The following is a 22,778-nucleotide window of genomic DNA, read 5'->3' as shown; positions in this document are numbered from 1 at the left end:
TGGACCGGTGGTGATGGTAACGGTGACAAGGGTGGCGGTGGAGAGCGTGCACCATATGTTGGATTTGGCGAATTAGGCGGAGGAGGAGAACAGATTGTCGGACAGGTCGGACAGTCGCTGATGCACAACATGTTATATGTGGGCTCCCCAACCGGATCATCCGACAGTGCCGTGATAGCAAGCATGGATACCGATCCGACGACTAACAATACAAGCTTTGAAAGCCACGGAAGTTGGCAAAACTTCCTTGGAGGACTCAAGTTGTTGAGATGATGACCCATTAATTTGAGTAGTAGGGAGGAACTTGAAGCTCAAATTGCAAACTCAAAGCCATTTTATTATGCCATTTTGCCCTTTTAAAATGCAACTCAATTGAGAGAGATACCCATCTTGTCTTTTTGAATCCCACAAGATTGGTATAATCCTTCTGTCTTCAGAGCCTTTGAAATTTGTTGTTATTACTCAGCAATTGTTGCTTTTGCTGATTTGCAATTAGGTCCCCTTATTTATGGATTTTTCCCTTTCAATGACAAATTAATTGAAGACTTCTGCAAAAGTTCAGCTTCGGTTTGTCCCTTTTTTTTTTTTCTTTTTTTCCTTATACCTTTCTCCAAATTTAATCCATCTTTCACTTTTATTGTTCTTCATTGTGCTTTCCTTTGGAAAGTGGACTTCCAAGTGTCTTCTTCCATTTGATGGTTCTGGGGAGATCTTCCCACTGAAGTGTACTACAAAGAGCTAAAGTAGAGGCAAAATATATATGTACGTATATGATATATGACATATTATATTACTCAATGATATAAAATATATGATTCAATTTTTTTATTATATATTATAATAATAATATGTAGATAATTCTATTCAAAGAAATTTGAGTACGAAGGAATTTAATCAATCAATCCTGTAACTATAATTAATGTGATGATGGCTTTTGGAAAATTAAAAAATTTCTAGAAAAATTATTCATAAATTATCATTAACTTAAAACGATAAATTTCAACATGTCAACCAATCAATTATCAATTAAAATATATAAAAGTTGAAGTGCATGACATGAATGTGCTATCTAATCGAGATTAGTAAACTCTCAACTCCACATTGATTGATTTTTCAATTCCGGTTAATTGAAATTACTATATTTTATTTGTTTTATACTCAAACTAATTTTATATATACGACCATGTTATTTGTATATGATAAAATATAATTATGAAACTCTGAAAAATTAAGATTTTCCAATAATTTACAAAAATTCCTTGAGATATAAGATACTTTAACCTTAAAAATCTAAGTATCCTAAAGGTAAAAGATATATGAAATTAATTTTGCAACCATCTTTTTATTAGCTTTTTCCTACGTTTAACTCCACGTGCGATATTTTTCACTCGGTATGCACCTATAAATATTACAAATTGATTACCCTCCATATATAAGTTATCCACATTTTCGTAGGAATTAAGATAATTATTTATTTGTACTATTGGTTCGATCTTTTACTCACCATTTATAGTGTGTAATATATACTCCACACATACTTTTTCCATTTATATTCGTGCGTACCATGTCTCGGAATTTTATTTATTATTACACACAAAAATTAATTAAAAAACCTAATCGCAAAACACAACGAATATCACAACTAATTAATTATTCATTCTCCTTGAGAAGATAGGATATATAATTTGCAGATGAAATGTCAAATTGGAAAAGACCAAAAAAAAAAAAAACTCTTCTCTGCAACAAAATGTGCATGCCCTGTAAATTTTAGCCTCTTTTTTTTTCTGAAAATTGTAAACTGCCCTGTAATTAGAAGTTTTCGGGTGATGAAAGATGTCAGCAAAGGCATGTATATGTCTCCTTTCTCCCCCAGCCCACAGAAACCGCTTAGCACTCGGAAAAATTTCGTCCTTCCGGGGACCAGTCCTGACGTTCTACATATAAATGTTCTATCATTTTTTTAAAATTCTGTGAATTCCATTGAAAAAAATATGATGATAGTATTATCTTAAAGAAATCAAATAACCCTTTCGTTTCCTCGAAGGTGATTTTTCGAGTTGCAGTCTCTGTTTCTTGTGCCTCGGGCCTTCACTCAACTAGTCAAATAATTGATTTTGGTTATCAACTGAAAACTAAAGTTCGTTAGATTATAAGAAAAGGTCTATTATAATTTCCGCATTGCCCTTGAATCCAAATCAAATGTGGAATCATGTTAAATTGAATAACCCTCACGAATTATGACCCCAGTTTTTGCGTGAGCAGATTGTATGAAACGACGAGGGGTGTTTTGTTTGATGTGAAAAACTTAATTAAGACGTTCCAACTACCATATAGCATGATAAAATACTGTGTTAAAATTCGCTGATTTACAAAGAGAAAGTGAAACATGTGGTGTTTGGGTAGGGGTGGCCAACGCTGATACGTAAACATCGACTATATCTAGCCATCCAGAGGTGGTCATCTGGGCGAATTTCATTGCCAGAATGGACCTCCGGATGGGGACCCGTCTTTAGATTGAACGATTAAGTCGTTTAAAGAATAATAAACAAAGTAATGATCTCTCCATTGATCATCTATTTCACATGTTATTTTATATAATTTTTATTCATGAACCTTTAACTTTTTTCATTTAGGGTGAATCTCGAGATTCAACTAACCTCCAATTATATAACATCTAAAATCTTTTACCTTGTCGTTCTTGATTTTGCCCCCACCTTAGCAAGTGAAGAAAGACAAGGCATGAACTATAATATGTTTGGTATGGGGAAATAAAATAGAACGGAAAAAAAAGGATTTTATATGATGAAAAATAATGATATTAGGAGTAGAATGGCGATTTTTTTTATTGAACTTACAAATATAAAGAAGTACATAGTTTAAAATATTGGATACTATATATATATATGATTCTTTTTTGCTAGTATATATATAGTTAGATATAATAAATTAAAAGTAAAAATATGAATTCACCCAAAAAAATAAAAAAAAATATGTTACTTTTATAAAGATTAGTTGAATTAGCATTACTTAGTTAGTTTGAAAGAATATTAATTTCATTGAATTGATGAAAAAGATGTCATTATAGTGAAATGCTCTTACAAAAGTGATATCAAATAAGAAGATGAGATGGAATGATGAAATCCTCATTGCATTTCATTTCTTTCATACGTACTAAATGTAATATTTTGTTGCGTATATCATGTTGTTATTGCATGTTTTAAAAAACAATGTGATAAACTCATATCATCTAATTCAATATTATTATATAAGCCAAATTAAGCTCAATATTGTGACCGCTTCTAAATTGCCTAGATTAATCCGTTATTAATATTTTTTTCGGTAAAGTGATTATTAATATATTTTTAAAACAAAATGTTCTACAATCCCCAACCTCCCCACAGATCTCGCTAACTTCCCCAACAAAATTTCCTACTTTCTCCAAACTGCATGCGGTTTATTTCCTATATTGGAGCAACTTCACTCCCTAAAATTACAAGTATGATAATATTTGTCCAATTATTTTTTTTCAATCCAATTCGTCTCTTCTCCAAAACCAGCATTCCAATCAGAACCCAAGTTTGCACTAGATGCGAAAAGCAGCTCCACACGTGTGCTATGCATGCAAGAGGGCTCGTATATATTACCAAAAATAAGCATTGCATTTAAAAATACACACATGGAAGAGAACTAAATTAATTATCTTTTTTATATATTTTTTAAAAAAAATTTGAGCTGTTATTTTGTTTTTCTTTTTTTCTTTTTTGTTTTTGTTCTGGAATTTTATGTTTATGTTTTTTCTGTTTTTTAACCGACCAATCCAGGTATGGCATTAAATTTAGCGAAAGAGATTGCAGGCCGCTGCGGTTTTTGTTTTGTTTTGTACCGCACGACATAGTAATAACAAATCACGTACTGCCACGTTACATGCTGTCTCAGTGACGCATATTCACGTAGCACATTTCGTTTTCAGTTGCGACCATATGTCAGCTAAAGTCCCCCACCCCCCGCCAAAAAAAAGAAAAAAAAAGATGAAGAAGAAGAAGCTCCCCTGAGGATTTTTTCCTTCTTTTTTTCTTTTTATAGAACTTTGAGGTTAATTAGCGGTCCAATTTATGTTAATCGGTTTCCTAATGTAGGCAGCGAAGGAACTGCGTTATGTGCAAATAATGATCTTGATTTAAGTAAAACTTAACCTTTTTATGATAGATTTTTTTGGTAGATAAAACAATAAGCAATATGTTCTAGATAATTTGATCGAAACACTTGAAAAAAAAAACAGAAAAATGTGGCGATAGTGTAATAAAACAATGGGCAAGTAACTATTACATCAGCACGCAATCACACGAGTAATGATGAATGTGGAATAGTGACTTAAGATATTTTAGAGTTTATAGAATTTTATTGTTACGACCATAATTAATTTTATCCAACCGACAGAGAATTACTAGACCGGTGACCATGCCCATGGGACCCGTAATGTCAAGAAGATTCACCGGATCCCTAGCTACTAGACACTTCATGTGGCAGTTTATCACAACTAGTTTTTCGATGTGTATCTCTAAAATTCAGAAATTCAATAATTACTAATTGATCCGGTTCGAACAAAGTCGCTAAGGGTTAAAATTCTTTTATTTATTTACCAGAGTTGTCGGGCAAAGACTTTTTATGAGAGGGAATTAGTTTCAATTTTTTTATCAGGAGCCCTCGGGGCAAGTGGCAATATCTGTCCTTTTGATGAGGCAAATGGTAAAATGGCAGAGAAACACAGCTATTCATCATGTCTATGGAAATTATTTAATTCTGAAAATTAAGGTTGGGCCACGTGAACGTGGGCACTCATGGTTGGCTCGAAATATGGTCAGAGATTGACCAAATCTTTTGTGTAATATATATATAATCTATCGGTTAGATCCTATTTCCCAAACACGTTCACGACATTTTCTTAATATATACCTACACATGGAGTTGCTACATATGTGGGTGGTGGAGTTATTGTCGCGGCCCTGCGGATTTAATATCACTTACCGTACTAGGAGGTTTAGAGTTCAGGAGCAAGGCCGAGCACGGGAGCGTTAATCCCACGTCGAACAGAAAAAGGAGTTTGAAATGAAATTCTGAACTTGGATCTGATCTGCCTAGCTATTATTATTAAGTATGCAAGTTCGGGATATGATCCATGTGAATTTGGTGGAATATCCAAATCCTAAACTATAGTGCCGAACGATAAACGCCTGACCCAGTGATAACCGACATGATGGGTCTAATTAGTCTGCAGTGTCCCGCATCGTCAATGCTGCTCTTGTGGTCTCGACGATATATGTAGATGGAGAGCCAAAGTTGCTGGCCATACGCAGTGGTATTAGGAAGATCCATGTCATGGTGAATCTACTAATTATTTTGATATGCTATTCGAGTGAAATAGCGCTTTTAATTATCAAAAGCTTCAATACTTTGGATTCGGTCCGCTTGACCTGAGCAAATCAATGGTTAAACCGCGTAATTCACCGAAATTCTACATAAAACTATATTTATATTTATATTTATATTTTTGGTTGCAAAAACTATGTATATTTTGCTTTATGTGTTCAATCCTTGAAATTTGATGACGGACTGTTCCAACACAATCATAGACGAGAGATCTGGCCGAGGAAAATGGCATTAGAAGGAATTACAAAGATGGGATTTGTTTAACACGCGACATCTCCAGCGCGTCAGATAGTGACACGAGAATGCGATGGGCTCTCACATGTACGTCCCATGCTGTCTAAAAGTGCGTTGTGAGCTCATCCTCGGGACGGCAACGCCGTACCTTGCTTAGGAGGGACGATGCTTTCCAAACGCAGCCAATGGCGCGTGACAACACATACACTTGCAATATAGTCTCTTTATCGACCAAGGATGGATAAGGGCGACCAGTAACACTTCCCTAAATTTCCGATCTTCCATAGAGGTTTTGCATGTATTATGTTAAGCTTTGATCCAATATCTCAAATTAGTTTGGCCTTCCCCCCCCCCCCCCCCCCCCCCGCATGCATCAAGATATTAAGCCAGGTCGGTCCATTAAAGAGTAAAACTCATTTAACGTGAATTTTCTTCATTTAACGTGAATTTTCTTTATTCACAATATTCAAACTTGAAACCATATTTAAAGGGAACAAACATCGTATCACTTTTTTTTCTTCTTTAAGAGCAAGATGAGTCAAATCATTTGAATCAAATCATATTAGTAGTTTGTCTCCCAATTTTAACTTATCTTTCCCCACATCAAAGATCTCACTTTTACATATAGAAGATTCTAGGTCCATACTTGAAACTCAACCGACCCAGAAGGATTTTAATGTGGCATGTAATGTTTATCATTGAACAATTGTGGCCTTACAATTTTTTTTTTGCTCAAATAGTAATGAGGATCATTCATTGATATCTAAAATGATACAGCGGTCAACTGCAAAAGCGGATGTAAGGGAAAATACCCAAGCATAAATTACAAGAACAGGATATAATGGTTGACCCGCCAAGCAAATTACAAAGGGAAATAAATGTGAAAATCACTTCGAATCAGAACACTACAATTGTAACAAGTCTCTTGAAACTAATAATCTCATTCGGCTACTTTTTTGCAACAATTCACTATGAACCCCAATGAGGATGCCTTGGTTCAACATATGAGCACAGACTTCCATCACATATCACATTTCCAAAACAGAAACTAATTAACCTAACCCTAAACAGACAAATCCCAAGATAGTCAAACCAAAACAGTCAAACCAAAGGAATTAAAGTAGTGTAGCAACTAAACTTACTTGATCGGTTCAAATCAGTTACTGTCTCGATCGGTTCAAACCAGTGAGCATCTCCAGGGGAGCTGAGACTTGTCCAAAATCAATCAACAAAAAGGCAAGCCACAAAAAGATTGATTTGGATTGGCGAGATGCATAATTAGTCCATCTGGGAGTGTGATCTTAATCGCAATAGGCATGGATTTTGTCGCTGAAAGAAGTGGCGGGAAGATCGTAGACAAAAAGCCACCACAAGAGAGGAGAAATATACCGATAGATGAACAAGGAAATCGCCCAGCTCTGTTAGTAGACCCAACCAGAAACCTGTCAGCTCGAACCAAACCAACGTCTCAAACCCGCTCGACTCGATCCCAGCAGACTCAAGAATCTAAGGCGACACAGATTCGAGCTAGGAAAGTCACCGCTAATGGTCTGAAGGGCCACTGGTCCGAGGGTGCCTCATAGCCACAACACCGTCATTCGTTACTTGTCAGACTGATTGAGAGGGATAGGCGAACCACTAAAGAGGAGTGGAGGTCTTATACACCACGCTCTCCACCAAAGACTGTGTGGAGGAGGGGAAGGGCCACTGCGACCGACCAAGGAGCCGTTAGCATCATCTTCTCGACAATCTAAACAGTATTGAGGGAGACACAACACCTCAGTGGCAATGGAAGGGCCACTGCACATGATGCGCCTGAGCTAGCCCAATTTGCCCTTAGATCCACTAAGCCAGAGAGATCCAATGGTAATCAAGGTAAGTGCTGTTGAAGGGCTCAAGTCTGGCCGGCCTGGATTTGACCAATTGGAGTCAAGGTTATGCGCCAACCAAAGGGTTCCGAAGGCCATGCAGATCGCGGGGAAGGTGAAGGTCCAATTGTCTGGATATGACTGGGAGGATCGTCGAAGCCTACCAAGTCCAGGAGTAGGGAAGAAGGAGAGCTAACTACAAGGAAAGAGGAAGAGGAAGGGCCACCGGACACGCCCAACCGGAACTGGACGTGCCGACGGCAGCAAGTCAGACGAGGGTTTGGCTTAGTCGAGAGAGAAAGATAGAGAGAGAGAGAGAGAGAGGATGCGCTCCATAATTTTAACTGTTTCCTTACGTACTTCATAAACATTTATGATCAATTAATAATCGACTTAATCTGAAAGTTAATGACATAAACACAATTAAGTACTTTACCAACTGCATAGCCATGGGTCATGCACAAACATGACCATATATGGAAAAGCCAGTACTTTGGTGATAGCTTCGCTAATGGCATCCGTGAACAAGTAGGCAATGTAGCATTAATACAAATTAATGCGATTCGAGACACTTTATGAGATGAGCTACAAGCCCTAACAAAAGGACCAAACATTTACTATCATAACTTCGATATGGCAAAAGTCCTCTATTACATCTTCAATATATGCAATCATTTCCTTCTCCATCCACTCAATCAAGGCTTACATGTGCGTGATTACTGGTTTTACCCATGTCTTGATGGAACACATCAAAACTATAAGCAAATGTCATTGTCCAAGTTCAGATAGGACGCCGCATCTGCCTATCTGTTAGTCTATATCACTCGACTCAAGCTGATTGTCAGACAAGATGCACAAAAGCTCCGTAAAATACTTTAATTTGGGGAGGTGGTGCTGTGAATTTGCATTTTACCCCATCTATACTATTTCAAACGGAGAAAAGGGTACAATGCAATAATATATATTTTTACTTTAAAATCAAGAATTTTTAAATTCGATTATCATTATCGGCGTAACCTATTCCTATTCCGTAACAGAGAAAAATATGCCAAGGTGGTTGTAGATTCCATATTATCGATCAATGAACTAAATTCATTTAACAACAGAGGGCGAAAGAAACCAAAATCCGAGGAAAAGGCACACCGAGCAGGGCCTCAGTGATTGCCTGTAATGCATACATAGGCTGATACATATATATAATATAAAATTGTTGTATAATTATATTATATAATAAATATGTAAATATCTACAACACACTATAGACAGAAGAAGAATGAATAATTAATTTAGTTGCAGTAAATAAAAAATAAAAAAAAAGGAAAAGGAAAATGAGGTTAAGAGCTTTTAACATTCTGAGTTGGCCAGGGAGGTAGGGGGAGAGATCTTGAGGCCCTCTGGCATCGTCACTCAGTTGTTCCCTTCCCTCCCCCCCCCTTTCTGCAATTATTATTTATTATTAATTTATTAATTCATGAATTTAATTTTAATTTTAAATTTTAATAAAAATAAAAATTTGATCTTTCTCTTCCCTCAATCCCTCGCCCATAAGCCCCAACTGGGAATCCTTTCTTCTTCTAAACAGAGAGAGAGAGAGAGAGAGAGAGAGAGAGAGAGAGAGAGGTGTGAGGTTTGAGGAACAGTGGGTGAGTAGTACGCTGTTTGTGCTGTGTGGGTGAAGAACCCACAAAGAAATTTGGGATTTTGGGGGCGTCGGATGCTCGTGAAGAGGGAGAGAATGGAGGGCATCGACGAGGAGGCGGAGGCGGGGGCGGAGGAGGAGGTGCTCGGGTCGAGCTTGACGATGGAGAAGGTGGCCGCGGCCAAGCAGTTCATCGAGAACCACTACCGGACCCAGATGAAGAACATTCAGGAGCGCAGGGAGAGGTAAAACCTGACTATGTTTTTTATCACTGTGTGTGTGTGTGTGTGTTTTGAGGTTCTTTTGCCTGAGGAATTAGGAGAATGGCTAGATTTGGTATTAAGGTTTCTCCGTTTCTTGTTTGTTTTACCGTTTAATTGTTGGGAAAAATGCGAACTTTGGGGCTGCCGTGGCATGAGAATCGGATATCTCAGAAGCACCCTGGCAAATTGGAAGTCGACAACCGATGAATGCGGCAAGCAGTGTTAAATACTTAGGATATGACCATCATGATTTTTAGGACATCAGCACTGATCGCTGCATTACGAGGAAAAAAATAAAATGTGGGAAACTCAGTTTGGTGGGAATGGAATCCTAATACTTTTGTGGTGTTTGTTGGAAAAATTGGCTAAAGAAAGGCCTAAATTTCCACTTGGGGTAGTGAAGGGTTTACTATCGGCTGGGATTTTTACCTAATACACTCTATTTTTACTGCATATATCCCTAGCATATTTGAGTTCGGGTCTGCTCAAGTTAATTGGTAATGGAACAATCAAAGGACTAAATGATATACCATTCTCGGCCTTCTGGGAAAGATCAAGTGTCGTAAATGTTCTTGTAAGTTTAAGTTTAATACCAAAGGACTAAATAACTGTTGGACAGTGAGATAAGGTTTTGCCAAACCTTTTTTGCGCCGCCCCACCCCTCCCGAATGTGATGATTTAATTTCACTAGTGTTTCCTATAGTGATCTCTCTTAGTGTTTAGGTAGGCTGCTTCAAAGGTAAACGTAAACTGTCGAGGAAAGAGTAGTAGATTCCTGCGAGTCGGGCAGATCAAATTTAATGTGGTTATGCAATTTATTCAGTGCTTTTAATCTTGAAGACAAAGAGGCCGTGTCAACTGGTTATTTTCTAGTTTTGCAACAAATTGCCAGTTTAAGATGCAGCTACATGTCATTTAAGTGACATGCATTTATTACAGGCGATGGGTATTGGAAAGAAAATTAGCTTCTTCAGATGTTCCCAAGGAAGTGCAAATCAATCTGATCAAGGATTTGGAGAGGAAAGAGACAGAATTCATGCGACTTAAGAGGCACAAGATATGCGTTGACGATTTTGAGCTCTTAACAATAATTGGAAGGGGTGCTTTTGGTGAGGTAAGAGTTGTTAACAATCTATATAATAGCATCCTTCTAGTTTGACTTATCATTCGTAGTTCAATCAGGAAGTGCATTTTTTTTCCAAATTTACAGGTTCGACTATGCAGGGAGAAGAAATCTGGAAACATCTATGCAATGAAGAAGTTGAAGAAATCTGAAATGCTTAAGCGGGGCCAGGTGAGATGACTCAAGATATTGTATCGACACATTCTCTTGCCCATGAACTGTATCTTTTTAGTAATTTGGCTGTTTTATTGTTAATTCTTGAGGTGATGGATATGATTATGTCAATGCTTCAATATTCTAGGGGAATTTAACTCAAATATTGGATATGCATTATAGATGCCTCTGTGGAGTAAATCATATATGTATACGATCATCAATATTTTGCATTTTAATGGTTGTTTCTGAGATCATTATGAAATCTTTAATTATTTTAGTTTTTTTGTTTAACGATATTACCTCATTATTAGGTGGAACATGTTCGAGCAGAGAGGAACCTGCTGGCAGAAGTTGCCAGTCACTACATTGTGAAATTGTACTACTCGTTCCAGGATGCTGAGTACTTATACCTAATCATGGAATATCTACCTGGTGGAGACATGATGACTCTTCTTATGCGAGAGGACACATTGACTGAAGGTGTTGCTAGATTCTACATAGCCCAAAGTGTCCTGGCAATAGAGTCTATTCACAAGCATAACTATATTCACAGGTTTGAAACCTCTTTTTACCATTTTACAGTTTTCTGTATTGATCTCGAAAGTTTGGGTACATATTATGTAGTCTTATTAACTGATTTTGGATTGTCCTTTTGGCGATTTCCTTTGTAGGGATATTAAACCTGACAACCTTCTCCTTGATAAAGATGGTCATATGAAGCTCTCCGACTTTGGCCTTTGCAAGCCTCTTGATTGTGCAACTCTATCTGTAATTCATGAAAATAGGACAATGGAGAATGGAAACTCAACAGAAGCTATGGATATTGATGGGTGTTTACCTGACACTGATAACGGTAGCAGCTGGAAGAGCCCCCATGAACAACTTCAGCACTGGAAAATGAACAGGAGGACACTGGTATGATAATGTTAACGTTTGCTTTATACGGGTGTTGCTATTACTTTTTTATTATCCTTGAAAGGGCACAGTAGTTTGATCTAGAGACACTATTCTATGTGCTTCAACGGAAGTTTAAATTGCATGAAATGTGATCTTGTGTCTGGCAATGTGGAGCGATCTTCACTATAATTCTGAATATAAATTTTTATCTTTTCCTCGGATTTGACTATACCCTTCTAATTCATGAATGCCTCTGTTATTAAACCTCCTTTTCTTTTACCACTGCTATTAATCTTTAAGTTACAGTTTTTCACTCAGGTCCATTTATCAATTATATCTCATTTATTTTTATTTTCTACCTTGAAGGCTTTTTCAACTGTTGGGACTCCAGATTATATTGCTCCAGAGGTTCTGCTAAAGAAAGGATATGGCATGGAGTGTGACTGGTTAGTTTTGCATCTTCCATTTTTCGGGCTTCGATATCTCATGGTTTGGTGTATGTCTATAATTTTTGCTAATCAATGTATTGAATTTCCCTAAGTCGGTAATATGATTGCTATTAATCTTATATTTCCTTGTAGAATGGGTAAAATAGCATCTCTATTCCCCTCACAGCCATATCCTTGTGTGGCCTCTGATTCTGATGTCTCAATTCTTGTGGACTTCTGTTTCAGGTGGTCACTGGGAGCAATCATGTATGAAATGCTTGTTGGGTATCCCCCTTTTTATTCGGATGACCCAATAACCACATGCAGAAAGGTAACATACTATTTAAGTTCTATTAGATCGCTCTGACCTGTCAAACCTTTCTTTTCCAATATCCTTCTTTTTCCAATACAGTTCTGTTGTGAGGAGATAAAGTAAATATATCCATTTTGTACAATATTGACCAGTTGTTTATGCAATTTGTTGATGTTTCTTCAGATTGTTCATTGGAAAAATCATCTGAAATTTCCGGACGATACAAAAATTACAACAATGGCAAAAGACCTGATTTGTAGATTGCTCTGTGATGCTAAGCATAGACTTGGTTCTGGAGGGGCTGGACAGATCAAGGTAATCTTGTGAATCGCCTAGAACTTTTGAGTATTTGTTCTTTTATTATTGTTTGCCTATCTGAGGAGAGTTTTTTGGAACAGGCCCATCCTTGGTTTAATGGTGTTGAATGGGACAAGCTCTATGAAATGGATGCAGCTTTCAAACCAGAGGTGAATGGAGAGCTTGACACACAGAACTTCATGAAATTTGATGAGGTATGGAATCTTTGCCTTTCTCTCAATAGTCCGGGATTTTTCTCCCCAGCCCCCACCCGGCAGCATTCGGGGGATCTTCTCAACCATAAATCGCGAAAAATCTCTTTGCCATAATTGCCAAAGAGCTGATAACAAAATTGATAGAGCTTTTTGCACCAATTATCAATTCTACTGCCATGAAAAATCTGTCCGTATTAATGGCCCCAATGAAATAACAGTGACGCCCTTGAGTATGTCATTAACATGCTGAAATCATCAATTGGAAATTTTCCTTTGGATGTCTCCACTCAAACTCTCTTTCTTGACTTCTGATACATTTGAAACGGAATGAATCTCACATTACATTAACGCATTGCTTCAGACCTTTGAAGAGTCGTTTGGCTTTTACACTTTTTTGGTGTGCTTTCATTATTGCATTCTCCCTTTGTAGAATATCCTACTCAATTTTTGGTTTGTTTGGTTTTTCTCGTTAGCTGGATCCACCGACAAGTGCACGAACTAGCTCAGGGACCTCTCGGAAGGTTTGCTATTTATCATGAAGTTTTCTCTGACATACATTGGAAGCAATTCTGGGTTACAGCATATTCATGAAATTTATCGTTATTTAATTTCAGTATGAGTCCCCGACATATAAAAGGCCCATGGATCATGTCCAGATTAACCTTGTCGTTCTTGATAACATGCAGATGCTGTTGACTCCAAAAGATCTGAGTTTTGTTGGCTATACATACAAAAACTTTGATGCTGTTAAAGGGTTGCACCGTTCTTTTGGTAAGCAAGGTTCTCCAGAGAACTGCTTTTTTTTTTTTCCTAGCTTTTGAATGATCGAGGCAGGAACCTTAATCGTAATAATCTTATAGTCCCTGCAGATATTGAGAGAAGTATGTCTCAGGGGCGCACATCAGTTTCTTCAGTATCAAGTAACGGATTTCACTTCCTGATTTCAATCTACAATCGACCATCTTGTTGAGAATATATTATAGCATGACCAATTAGCTTAAACTGAACATCAGGTGATCCTGGGCCAGACTGTGTTAGCAAAATGAACATCGAGGACTCGGAAGCGTGGATGCTCGAATCATCAAGTGACCCCATGCTACCATAGAAAGAGAACAAACTGGTGATTTTCATCATTTTCTTCTGTCTACATTTTGCCTGCTTCTTCTTCTTTTTTTCCCGTTAATTTTTATTTATCTCTAGTTCGAGAACTCCACACTTTGGTGGGTTTGGGTGGCTTGCGTATCATCTGTGGCAAGCCCCCTCCCTTGTAAGTGTATATATCAAATATCTTGTGGAAGAAAAACCGTCTATTGTGGATGGGTAGGAGGAGGAGAACTTCATTTCAGTAGCAAGTTTCGGGTTTCTTGTAAAATTGAACTCGTAGGACAGGATTTGTCGGGATAAAAAACGCAAAGTATGGTGGCTGCCCAGGTTGGTTCGGTGACGCACCAGCACTAAGCCTTCTCTTGTGGCCAGCTTCTTGTTTGTTGTTATGATCATGAATGAATGAATTGAACTATCAGTTGAAGTTTCCTACTGTTGACCCTCAGATTTCTCGTCATTTCTGTTGCTCTTCTGGCAAAAGATGCATCGCGTTTTGGGCCATCCAGGCTAGTGGAGAAGCCCGAAATACCCGTGATCGAACTCTTCCATCCCGATTGTTAATTACTACCTATATCAGTCTTTGGCCTACTATGATCAACTGAACCTTAGTAAGGCTGACGAACTAGAATATAAATGTCATGTATTTGGTAATTAATGAAGTCAGCGAATGCATTATTTGTACTGATGGGAATAAGCAAGAAACGTGAATATGACCTTTGATAAAAAATTTTAGCCGAAAATATGAAAAAGGAGGTGGGGCCAGTAAATCATTCCGGGATTTCTCGAAATAGTTTCAGATTATTTTTTTATTATGTCTTCAATATAATATTTACTAATTATCATAATTAGGAAGAGTTTCGTGTTGATGTGGCAAGCTGTGCGCAGTTAGCTATACGGGAATTCTCGAACCCAAGAATTAAAGAATAACATTTTCTTCATTACCCAAAATAGAATAACCACCGAGAATTATGAATTATATCATACTTGCCAATACAACATGAATTGATTTAAATAATTCGACACTTGTTCTACTTAAATAAGGTTTCAGGTTTGGGTCATTGTGAATACAAAAAATCAATGCTGGAAGAGTTTTATCTTTTTATGGGCTGACTCGGTTTGACTGAATTAGTTGGGCTCAATTGGACTTTATGATATCATGGTTAACACCGAAAAAATAAATATCATACTTGCCAATAAGTGCAAAATTGTATGGATGTGATCCTTGTTACGCATCTTGATGGATTGGATCGTTCGATTGTGGATTCCGGTACAAAGCATTTCGAGAACTGTTTCCAGGTCTTCTTTTATCATTTCCTCCAAGAGTAAAGAATTCTTCTATTTCCATTAATTTTCCTAGAAAAAATGAACTTAATGACGTGACATACACGTCGAAGAAAAAGCCTGACTACTCATTCCCCACCAGTCTGCCTTTTCCTGCCTCTACCCCCACTCGATTGGCTTTTTCCACCATTTGGTCCCCCTTCTCTTAGTCCTAATGTTCGACCGTGGGCGACCTTGGTGGCTTCTCTAGAGCTCAAGGCTGATGACCTTGGCTTCCTCACCTCATGGCTGCCCCTCATCGAAGGGAGAGGAGATCGTCGAAGGAAGGACAAGGAGAAGAGAGAGAGTGGGGTAGGTAGGTCCGCATGAGGTCAATAAAAGAGTTCATTGACACGTTTTGTCTCCTTCTACCAACATCTTCTCGATAAACGAGTTGAGCCGAGTCCGAATATAGCAAGCTCAAGCTCGGACTCGTATGTTGACTCGTGAGCTCGAGCTCGGTCAAGCCTAAATAGCCGAGCTCAAGCTTGGCTCGTTGGAATAGATGAAAGCCCGGGCTCGGCATGTTTAGGCTCAATCAAACTCGCGAGTTAGGTCGTATAGCCCCCCAGGCCAAAATAAGAAGCCCATAACTTAGGCCCACATGCCCTACAGTGATTATGATCGACCAACCCTCTTCCTTTTTATAAAGGCGTCTCCTCTTCTTCTTTGCTGGCTTTCTCCGGCGTGCGATTAGTATTGATAGTTTTCTCCTCCGTGTCTTCTTTCGTTGGCTTTTTCTCTGTCTTTTCTGAAAACTCATTTATTGGTTTTGTTGGCATCTTTTAAATTTTTTGTGGAAAAATTTCGACGACACTTCATATAGTTTGTGAAATGATCAGTAACACCTATCCTTTCAAAATCAACCACACACCATCATTCCTTTCGCTGATGTGGCACTGAAAGAACAGTCATTTTACCATGTGAATTCCATGTTACAAAACTGTACAAATCGACTTATTATCTAATTTCTTTACCCAAACCAAATCTGATCCAATTTAAAAAAAAATAGAAATCAGCGAAAGGAGAAGTGTGTGACTAATTTTGAAAGGAGGATGTGTCACTAAGCATTTTATAAACTATAGGGGTTGTCGTTAAAATTTACCTTAAATATTTTAATTCATAGCTACTTTTTAAAAGAAAAATCAAGGTAAAATAAAATCCTTGGCAGTGCCCTCCATGACGTCAAGCGTGCGGCGTATCAAATCGACCCGCATGTACCCATCAACTAAGTCGACAACGTCAAGTTAGCGTCACATGGGAGCGAGGGACCAAGTTGGTTGAGAGATACCAAGTTGACATTGCATAGCTTGACAAACCAAGTCGATAGCGTCGTGTCGGCAGTGTGCGAGCCTTGCATGTCAAGTCGATAAGGGTTGAGTAGGACCAAGTTTACCGTGTAGCCCGGTGAGCTAAGTTGACAGTGCGAGTCAGTGCAGCGCAAGCCGAGTTGGTCTAACACTTCACCAAGTCAGTCGTGAGAAAGCCGCAGAGTTAAGTCGACGAAGTCGAGTAAACTCCGATCGGACATGCAGGTAAAGTTGCCGAGAACCCTAAAGCTCCCTCCAATAGGTCCCAGCTAAGGCTTCACCAAGTTAGCCGTGAGCAAACTATAGAGTTAAGTCGACAACATCGAGTTAACTCCAACCGGACATGCAATCTAAGTTGATGGAGACTTTTGATCTCCCTCCGGCAAAACAAACCTGCGAGGCACAATGGATGACATCGAGCGGGGAAACCGAGTTAGTTTCCAAAAAGCTCGTGCAAACTGAGTTTGCAGTGCTAAGTCAGCTTTACGCAGCTTAGGATACTAAGTCGGAAGGACTCCTCATCTCGTCTTGCATCCTTCTCTCGTCGTGTCCTCGTTTCGTCATGGCACATTGCACGGTGAAAATTGCGGGATTCCTCGACTCGTCTCGGCTTGTCATGAAACGTAGCACAGCAAAACCACGGGACTCACCCTCATCTCGACTCACCTCATCTCCTTGTCTCGGCATGAGATGCAACACGATGAAAATCAAGGGACTCTCCTCATCTCGCTTGGCCATGGGTCATACGATGGAAATAGTGGGACTCCTCGTCTCGTGTCGTCTAGTCTCACCTCGTCATGGAACTTGGTATGGGGACATCGCACAAAACACCAATCAAAGGGTACATCTCCTCCACAACCAATATGGCGATGGAAATAGTGGGACTCCTCGTCTCGTGTCGTCTAGTCTCACCTCGTCATGGAACGTGGTACGGGGACATCGCACAAAACACCAATCAAAGGGTACATCTCCTCCACAACCAATATGGTTTGCATGTGTCTGGCGTGAGACACTATATATGCATATGGATTTGATAGCTCGCAATATATCATTCATATATATATATATATGTGTGTGTGTGAATATAAGAACAGAAAAAAAAAAAAAAAGAAGAAGGAAGAAAGGGGCATGGGATTATTTCTAAGCCGTCTAAGAAGAAGTTGAAATGGACTCTTGAAGTCAGGAGTTTGAAATCAATCTCTTGTTGAAGCTAAGGATACGTTTGGTTATGGCGAAGAAACCAATCATGTGTAAAGCATAAGCATTAATCTGAGGAATACTCATCATGCACGTAGGCTATTCGGTGGACGTTCCGGAAATCAAATAAATCAAAGATAGCAGAAGATTCGGGACATGCACACTTACACTCGACCGTATCGAGTCGTGCACAAGTCTCGAGGGGGCATCTCTAGACACGAGAAAATTTCATGCCAGTTACAAATTGCCACATCATTATTTTAATATGTTAGTGCCTAATTAAATGAGGTACTAATGTTCGCGATTCGATAAAATGTCATATGCCCAACTGATTAGACGGGTTAATTTATCATGACACATGTCGTATAAGAACAAAATAGATATTCACCATACAAATATTTGACGGATAATTAGTTTACAGGATATTATTTGAAATGATAAAATAATTTCAGATAATCTGTAACCAACTAAATTCATAAGGTTCTATAAGGTTCCAGAAGACTCCCGAAACATCTTCTATAGATAATTACCTATTTAATTTATCTACAACCGACCATTCAAGTGAGAGCACACGGATTGCCAGTCTCTCTATTCTCCTCTGCAAATAGAGGACTCCTCTTCAGGAATGAGAGAGGAGAAGGAGGCACAAAGCCCTTGCTCGAGACCCCACATCGAAGTCAAGCCCGAAGGCCCTGGTGATTCCACGAAGACTCCCTTAACGAGACCAAGCTGCACCAGCCCTCATTCGAGTTTCTACATTGGATCAAGTCCGAACGTCCCGGTGGTTCCACGATGAACGTCCCTCGACGAGACCAAACTACGCGGTTTTCGCTCGAACCTCTCATCGGATTCAAGCCCAAAAGCCTCGGTGTAAACAAACATCATTTGACGAGAACAAGCTACGAAGCCCACGTTCGACGTCCCATAAGTGAAGGATAATCATGGGATTTCTATTTACTTGTATGTTCATTTGTAAGTTTCCAATTAGAGATTGTACCCAAAATTAAATACATAAACATTTGTCACATTATTTCTTACCCTTTGCAGTGACTCCAAATTAGCCGCGCACACGTACTTTTTATATTTCTAGCCAAGATGATCATATATGTTATCATTTTCAACAATTGGTCTTCCATTTTTGTTTGTGAAGTTAAGTAAAACAAACTTATATATAAACAAATTTATATATTTTATTATTTCACCACGTATTTAAAAATTAATTTGATAATCTACTAAATACTTTATTTACATGAAAACAATACTTTATTCCCTAAAAGAGCATTAATTTATATATTTATTAAATAAAATAAGTAAAAATAACTAAATCTGATTATTTTAATCAAAATTAAGGTGATTAATTAAAATCTTTTAGTTTGTAAAAAGAATTTTAATTTTTTACATAGAAATTGTAGAAGATACTTTAATTTTTTTTAAAATTTACATCTTTAAGACAATAATAAATCATTCCAAGAACTTAAATATTTCATGCCATAAATTACATGTAAAATAAGATTTAAAAAATATATTAATGAAAATTTTAAATAATTAATATTTTACACATATTTGGTAGGTTTTCTTACTAAATAACCGACATTAATTTGATGAAAAAGATAAAAATTTTGTAGAAGAATTTATAAATAAAAATATAAATGCAGGTTTCAAAACGAAGTTGATTAATAAAGTATTAAGTGAACCGCATAATGTATGTGACTAACTAATTACCTAATTTTGATGAAAATTATTTTATTATTTTGATTATGTTAATTCTATTAATAAAATAAAATATATAAATAATTATTTTTTTGTGAATAAACTATTTTATGTAAATAAAGTATTTAATTTTGATTAAAAATAATTTTATTCATTTCATTTGATCGTCAACTTGAAAATTATCAAAGATCTACTTGAAAATAATTATACTATTATAAAGTAATTAATATTTTCAAAGACCTAATCATATAATAATTATACCATCTTTTTCATGAGTAATAAGCCCCCTCAATACGCGGATAAAGTAGCTAGTTAATAGTAATTAGTAAATCCATTTTTTTTCAAATCAAGCTACCGCGCAGGTGGAAATTGACCCTCCTCACCGTCATATTCATAAACCAACCCAAGTCAGAAGACATTATAGGCATAATTTATGCCATAGTTGTTATGTAACAATTGTAATTTATTATTCCAGCACGAAAAAAGTGTAATTTATTAATTGTTTATTTGGATAAAATCTACATTGGAAAAAACCAAATCTCTTCAGAATAAGTATGGTTTAAATAAATAGATATGTTCATAATAATTAAAACGTTGATTAGTTTAAGAGAACTTAGTTTGAGCAAATCAGGTCAATGTTTTTAGTTGGCTTAAGAGTAAAATATGATGCATGATGATTATCCCCAAAAAAAAAATGCATGATCATCTATTATTCGGGGCAGGTCTTTCTTTGTTCGATCGCCCACCCTTGTGATCAACATTCGTTATCTCATTTGTATTGACAAATTATTATTAACGAGATTTGAGAAATAACCCCTTTTGACAATTGCTTCATTTCATTTAAATTAGTTAAATTTTCAGAAATAGACTTAGATAAAGGTGATTTTATTCTATAAATAATTCTATAAATAATGAAGAAAATATTTCGTTTGAACGAACCGCATTTCATAATTACCCATAAAAAGAAAACCTTTAATTTAGGAACAGATGCTTTTCCAAATATTATACACACAATAAGAAAATGTTCCTCTTCACTTTTTTCTCTTCCATTAGGAACGGACAAAATCCCTTTTTCTGGGCAAATGGGTTTTTTCTCGTTTTCCTTCCTCTCATTAAATTGAAAATATAAAATATTTTCCACTTCCTTTTATCAAAAGTGACCCACTGATATTTTCCTCAATCTCCAAAAGGCGAAAATTTTTAGCCCTAAATAATTCCAAGTTGGAGCGTTGGACAACATTGTTTTCAGTAAGAATGAGATATCCCTAATGTAGCTAAGTCTCGCTCAAGAATCAATTTGAACCTTATTCATGACGTGCTTTCATTGAATTTTCAAACCACTATTAGAATTTGGAATAAAGTATAATCATATAAATTATAGTTTACTAATTGTATCTTACCTCGTAGATAAGAATACTTTTCACTGTAATTTTTTCTTTTAATATCAGAAGCCAAACGTTTTTGTGCTTATGTGGAGGAAATAATTAAGTAAAAAAATACATAGAAATTATATATAATTTTTCCTCCTCTTTTCGTGGAGCATACAGAGTTATCTCACTAATCAGAAAGGTTGCATGCTAATTGCACAGCTCATCTACATATTTTAGTTTTGATTATTTTTCTCCTCAACAAGTACATATAGGTTTTTCATTATATTCTATACTTTAGGCCTTTTGTTTTATATCACCCCATATTTATTTTATAATTGACCAATCCAATTATTTAGTTATTACAATCACACAAAATGGCGGAAAGTGATTTGGCATGCATGTGAATAAGATATTATGGAAGCATATGAAGTCGAGCGGGACTCATGACTTTTTAAGTTCAATTGATACGATTGTCATGATATTTTAAAGATGGATCAAACTCGAATAATTTATAGACCACAAAAGAAAGTACACAAGATAAGTTTTATGAAGTCATTGTGGCCTACTTTGGGGCTCCATGTCATTTGATAAGCACCCCACTCAAAATACAAATAGAAAAGAGTATTGGGTTTTGAAATTACAGTCTTAACCATACGTGTAACTGCAAACTGATCGACCATAACAGGGAAAAACATCGAAATAAGAGCAAGTACTTTGATTCCATACTTGTGGAGTTAAGCAGGAAAAAAGATAAAAAAAGATGTTAGAAACGAACATGACAGATAACTGTCTATGAGAATAAAGTTTAGAGTATTATTCTTGGACGTATCTTTACAATTTTTTTTTTCCTTTTTTCATCTTGCTTAGATAAAATTCATAAAAAAGAAAATGATCTTTGGCCTGGTTAAAGCAATCAAAAAGAGGACCTTTATATAACTTCCATAAGCAAGCAATGGATGAAATTGAAGGAAGACTTTGGGTTGGAGAAAAGAAAAGGTGGATGGATGAAAATAACATTTAGGAAATGGGTGGAGTGGAGATGCTTTCATTTGCTCCTCATGATTTGACATCTGTCCACCTTTTTCTCTTTACTTCCCTTTTTCCATTAAAAAAGCGACTTTTTTTTATCAAATAAATACTGATGGCCTAAAAGAACAAGAAAGTATTATCAGAAAAATATTTTTCTCAAAATATTTTTTCGATTATAAATGAGATGTATAATCCTAATAACAGTTAAATAAAAAGGAAATATAGGCATTCGTTCCATAGTGAGACCATGATAGGCTGATCCCGATTTAGGACAATACTATTACATCAAATTCTCGTTCTCTATTACTATTGTTTCTTTATCTGAACTAATAATATCATTTTTTTTCTTTTAAATATGTGACATGAAATAGTCTACCGTATATAAACAATCTTCTATCATCTATTTTTGGATCCATGTTTTCACGTTCTGATGCTTTTAACAAATAAGTAAGCTTTTCTCATTAACTAATATCAATGCATAAAGGCTCTCCATTTTGGTCCTTTTTACTATATTTAGGCATTGTTATGTATGGAAAAATAAGAAGCTGCTGTTGTGTTTGATTTTACAGTTGAATAGAATTGAATTTTAATTTTAATTAGCTTGTAATGATTATATTGTTGAATTATAAGAAAAAGAGTAAAAAATTAATGAATAGTTGAGAGAAAATAATGATTGTGTTATTGAATTATAGAAAAAATAATAAATAGTTGAGAGAATTTAGTATTAAAAATTAAATTGAATGATTAAAAAAGGAAAAAAAGAATTATTATATTGTTGAATTGAAGATAATTGGAGTTAAGTGGAATAGAAGTAAAAGTTGAGTTAAAATTGATTTGTAAAACTAAACGAGCCAAGCATGTCTTACTAATGAGACCAT

General features: G+C 36.5%; 1 protein-coding gene across 6 annotated transcripts; it reads left to right on the top strand.

Annotated features, from left to right (window-relative positions):
- Positions 1-8,951: 8,951 nt before the first annotated feature.
- LOC116188504 (serine/threonine-protein kinase 38-like) lies at positions 8,952-14,396 on the top strand. 6 transcript variants are annotated; one of them, XM_031517908.1, is made up of 13 exons: positions 8,953-9,413; positions 10,371-10,545; positions 10,642-10,725; positions 11,022-11,263; positions 11,382-11,625; positions 11,974-12,053; positions 12,282-12,366; positions 12,532-12,663; positions 12,747-12,860; positions 13,334-13,381; positions 13,547-13,631; positions 13,730-13,780; positions 13,874-14,396. In XM_031517908.1, exons 1-13 carry the CDS (start codon positions 9,244-9,246, stop codon positions 13,963-13,965), a joined length of 1,602 nt encoding a protein of 533 aa, XP_031373768.1. In that variant the 5' UTR covers positions 8,953-9,243; the 3' UTR covers positions 13,966-14,396. The 6 variants fall into 6 exon arrangements, with proteins under 6 accessions (XP_031373770.1, XP_031373768.1, XP_031373774.1 ...); XM_031517914.1 differs by having other exon boundaries at positions 13,857-13,998; XM_031517913.1 differs by having other exon boundaries at positions 8,954-9,413; positions 13,721-13,780; positions 13,857-13,998.
- Positions 14,397-22,778: the final 8,382 nt, after the last annotated feature.

The sequence above is a fragment of the Punica granatum genome, chromosome 8 (genome assembly GCF_007655135.1).
Source record: "Punica granatum isolate Tunisia-2019 chromosome 8, ASM765513v2, whole genome shotgun sequence".
NCBI lineage: Eukaryota > Viridiplantae > Streptophyta > Magnoliopsida > Myrtales > Lythraceae > Punica > Punica granatum.
This window is presented reverse-complemented; position numbering and strand designations above follow the sequence as displayed.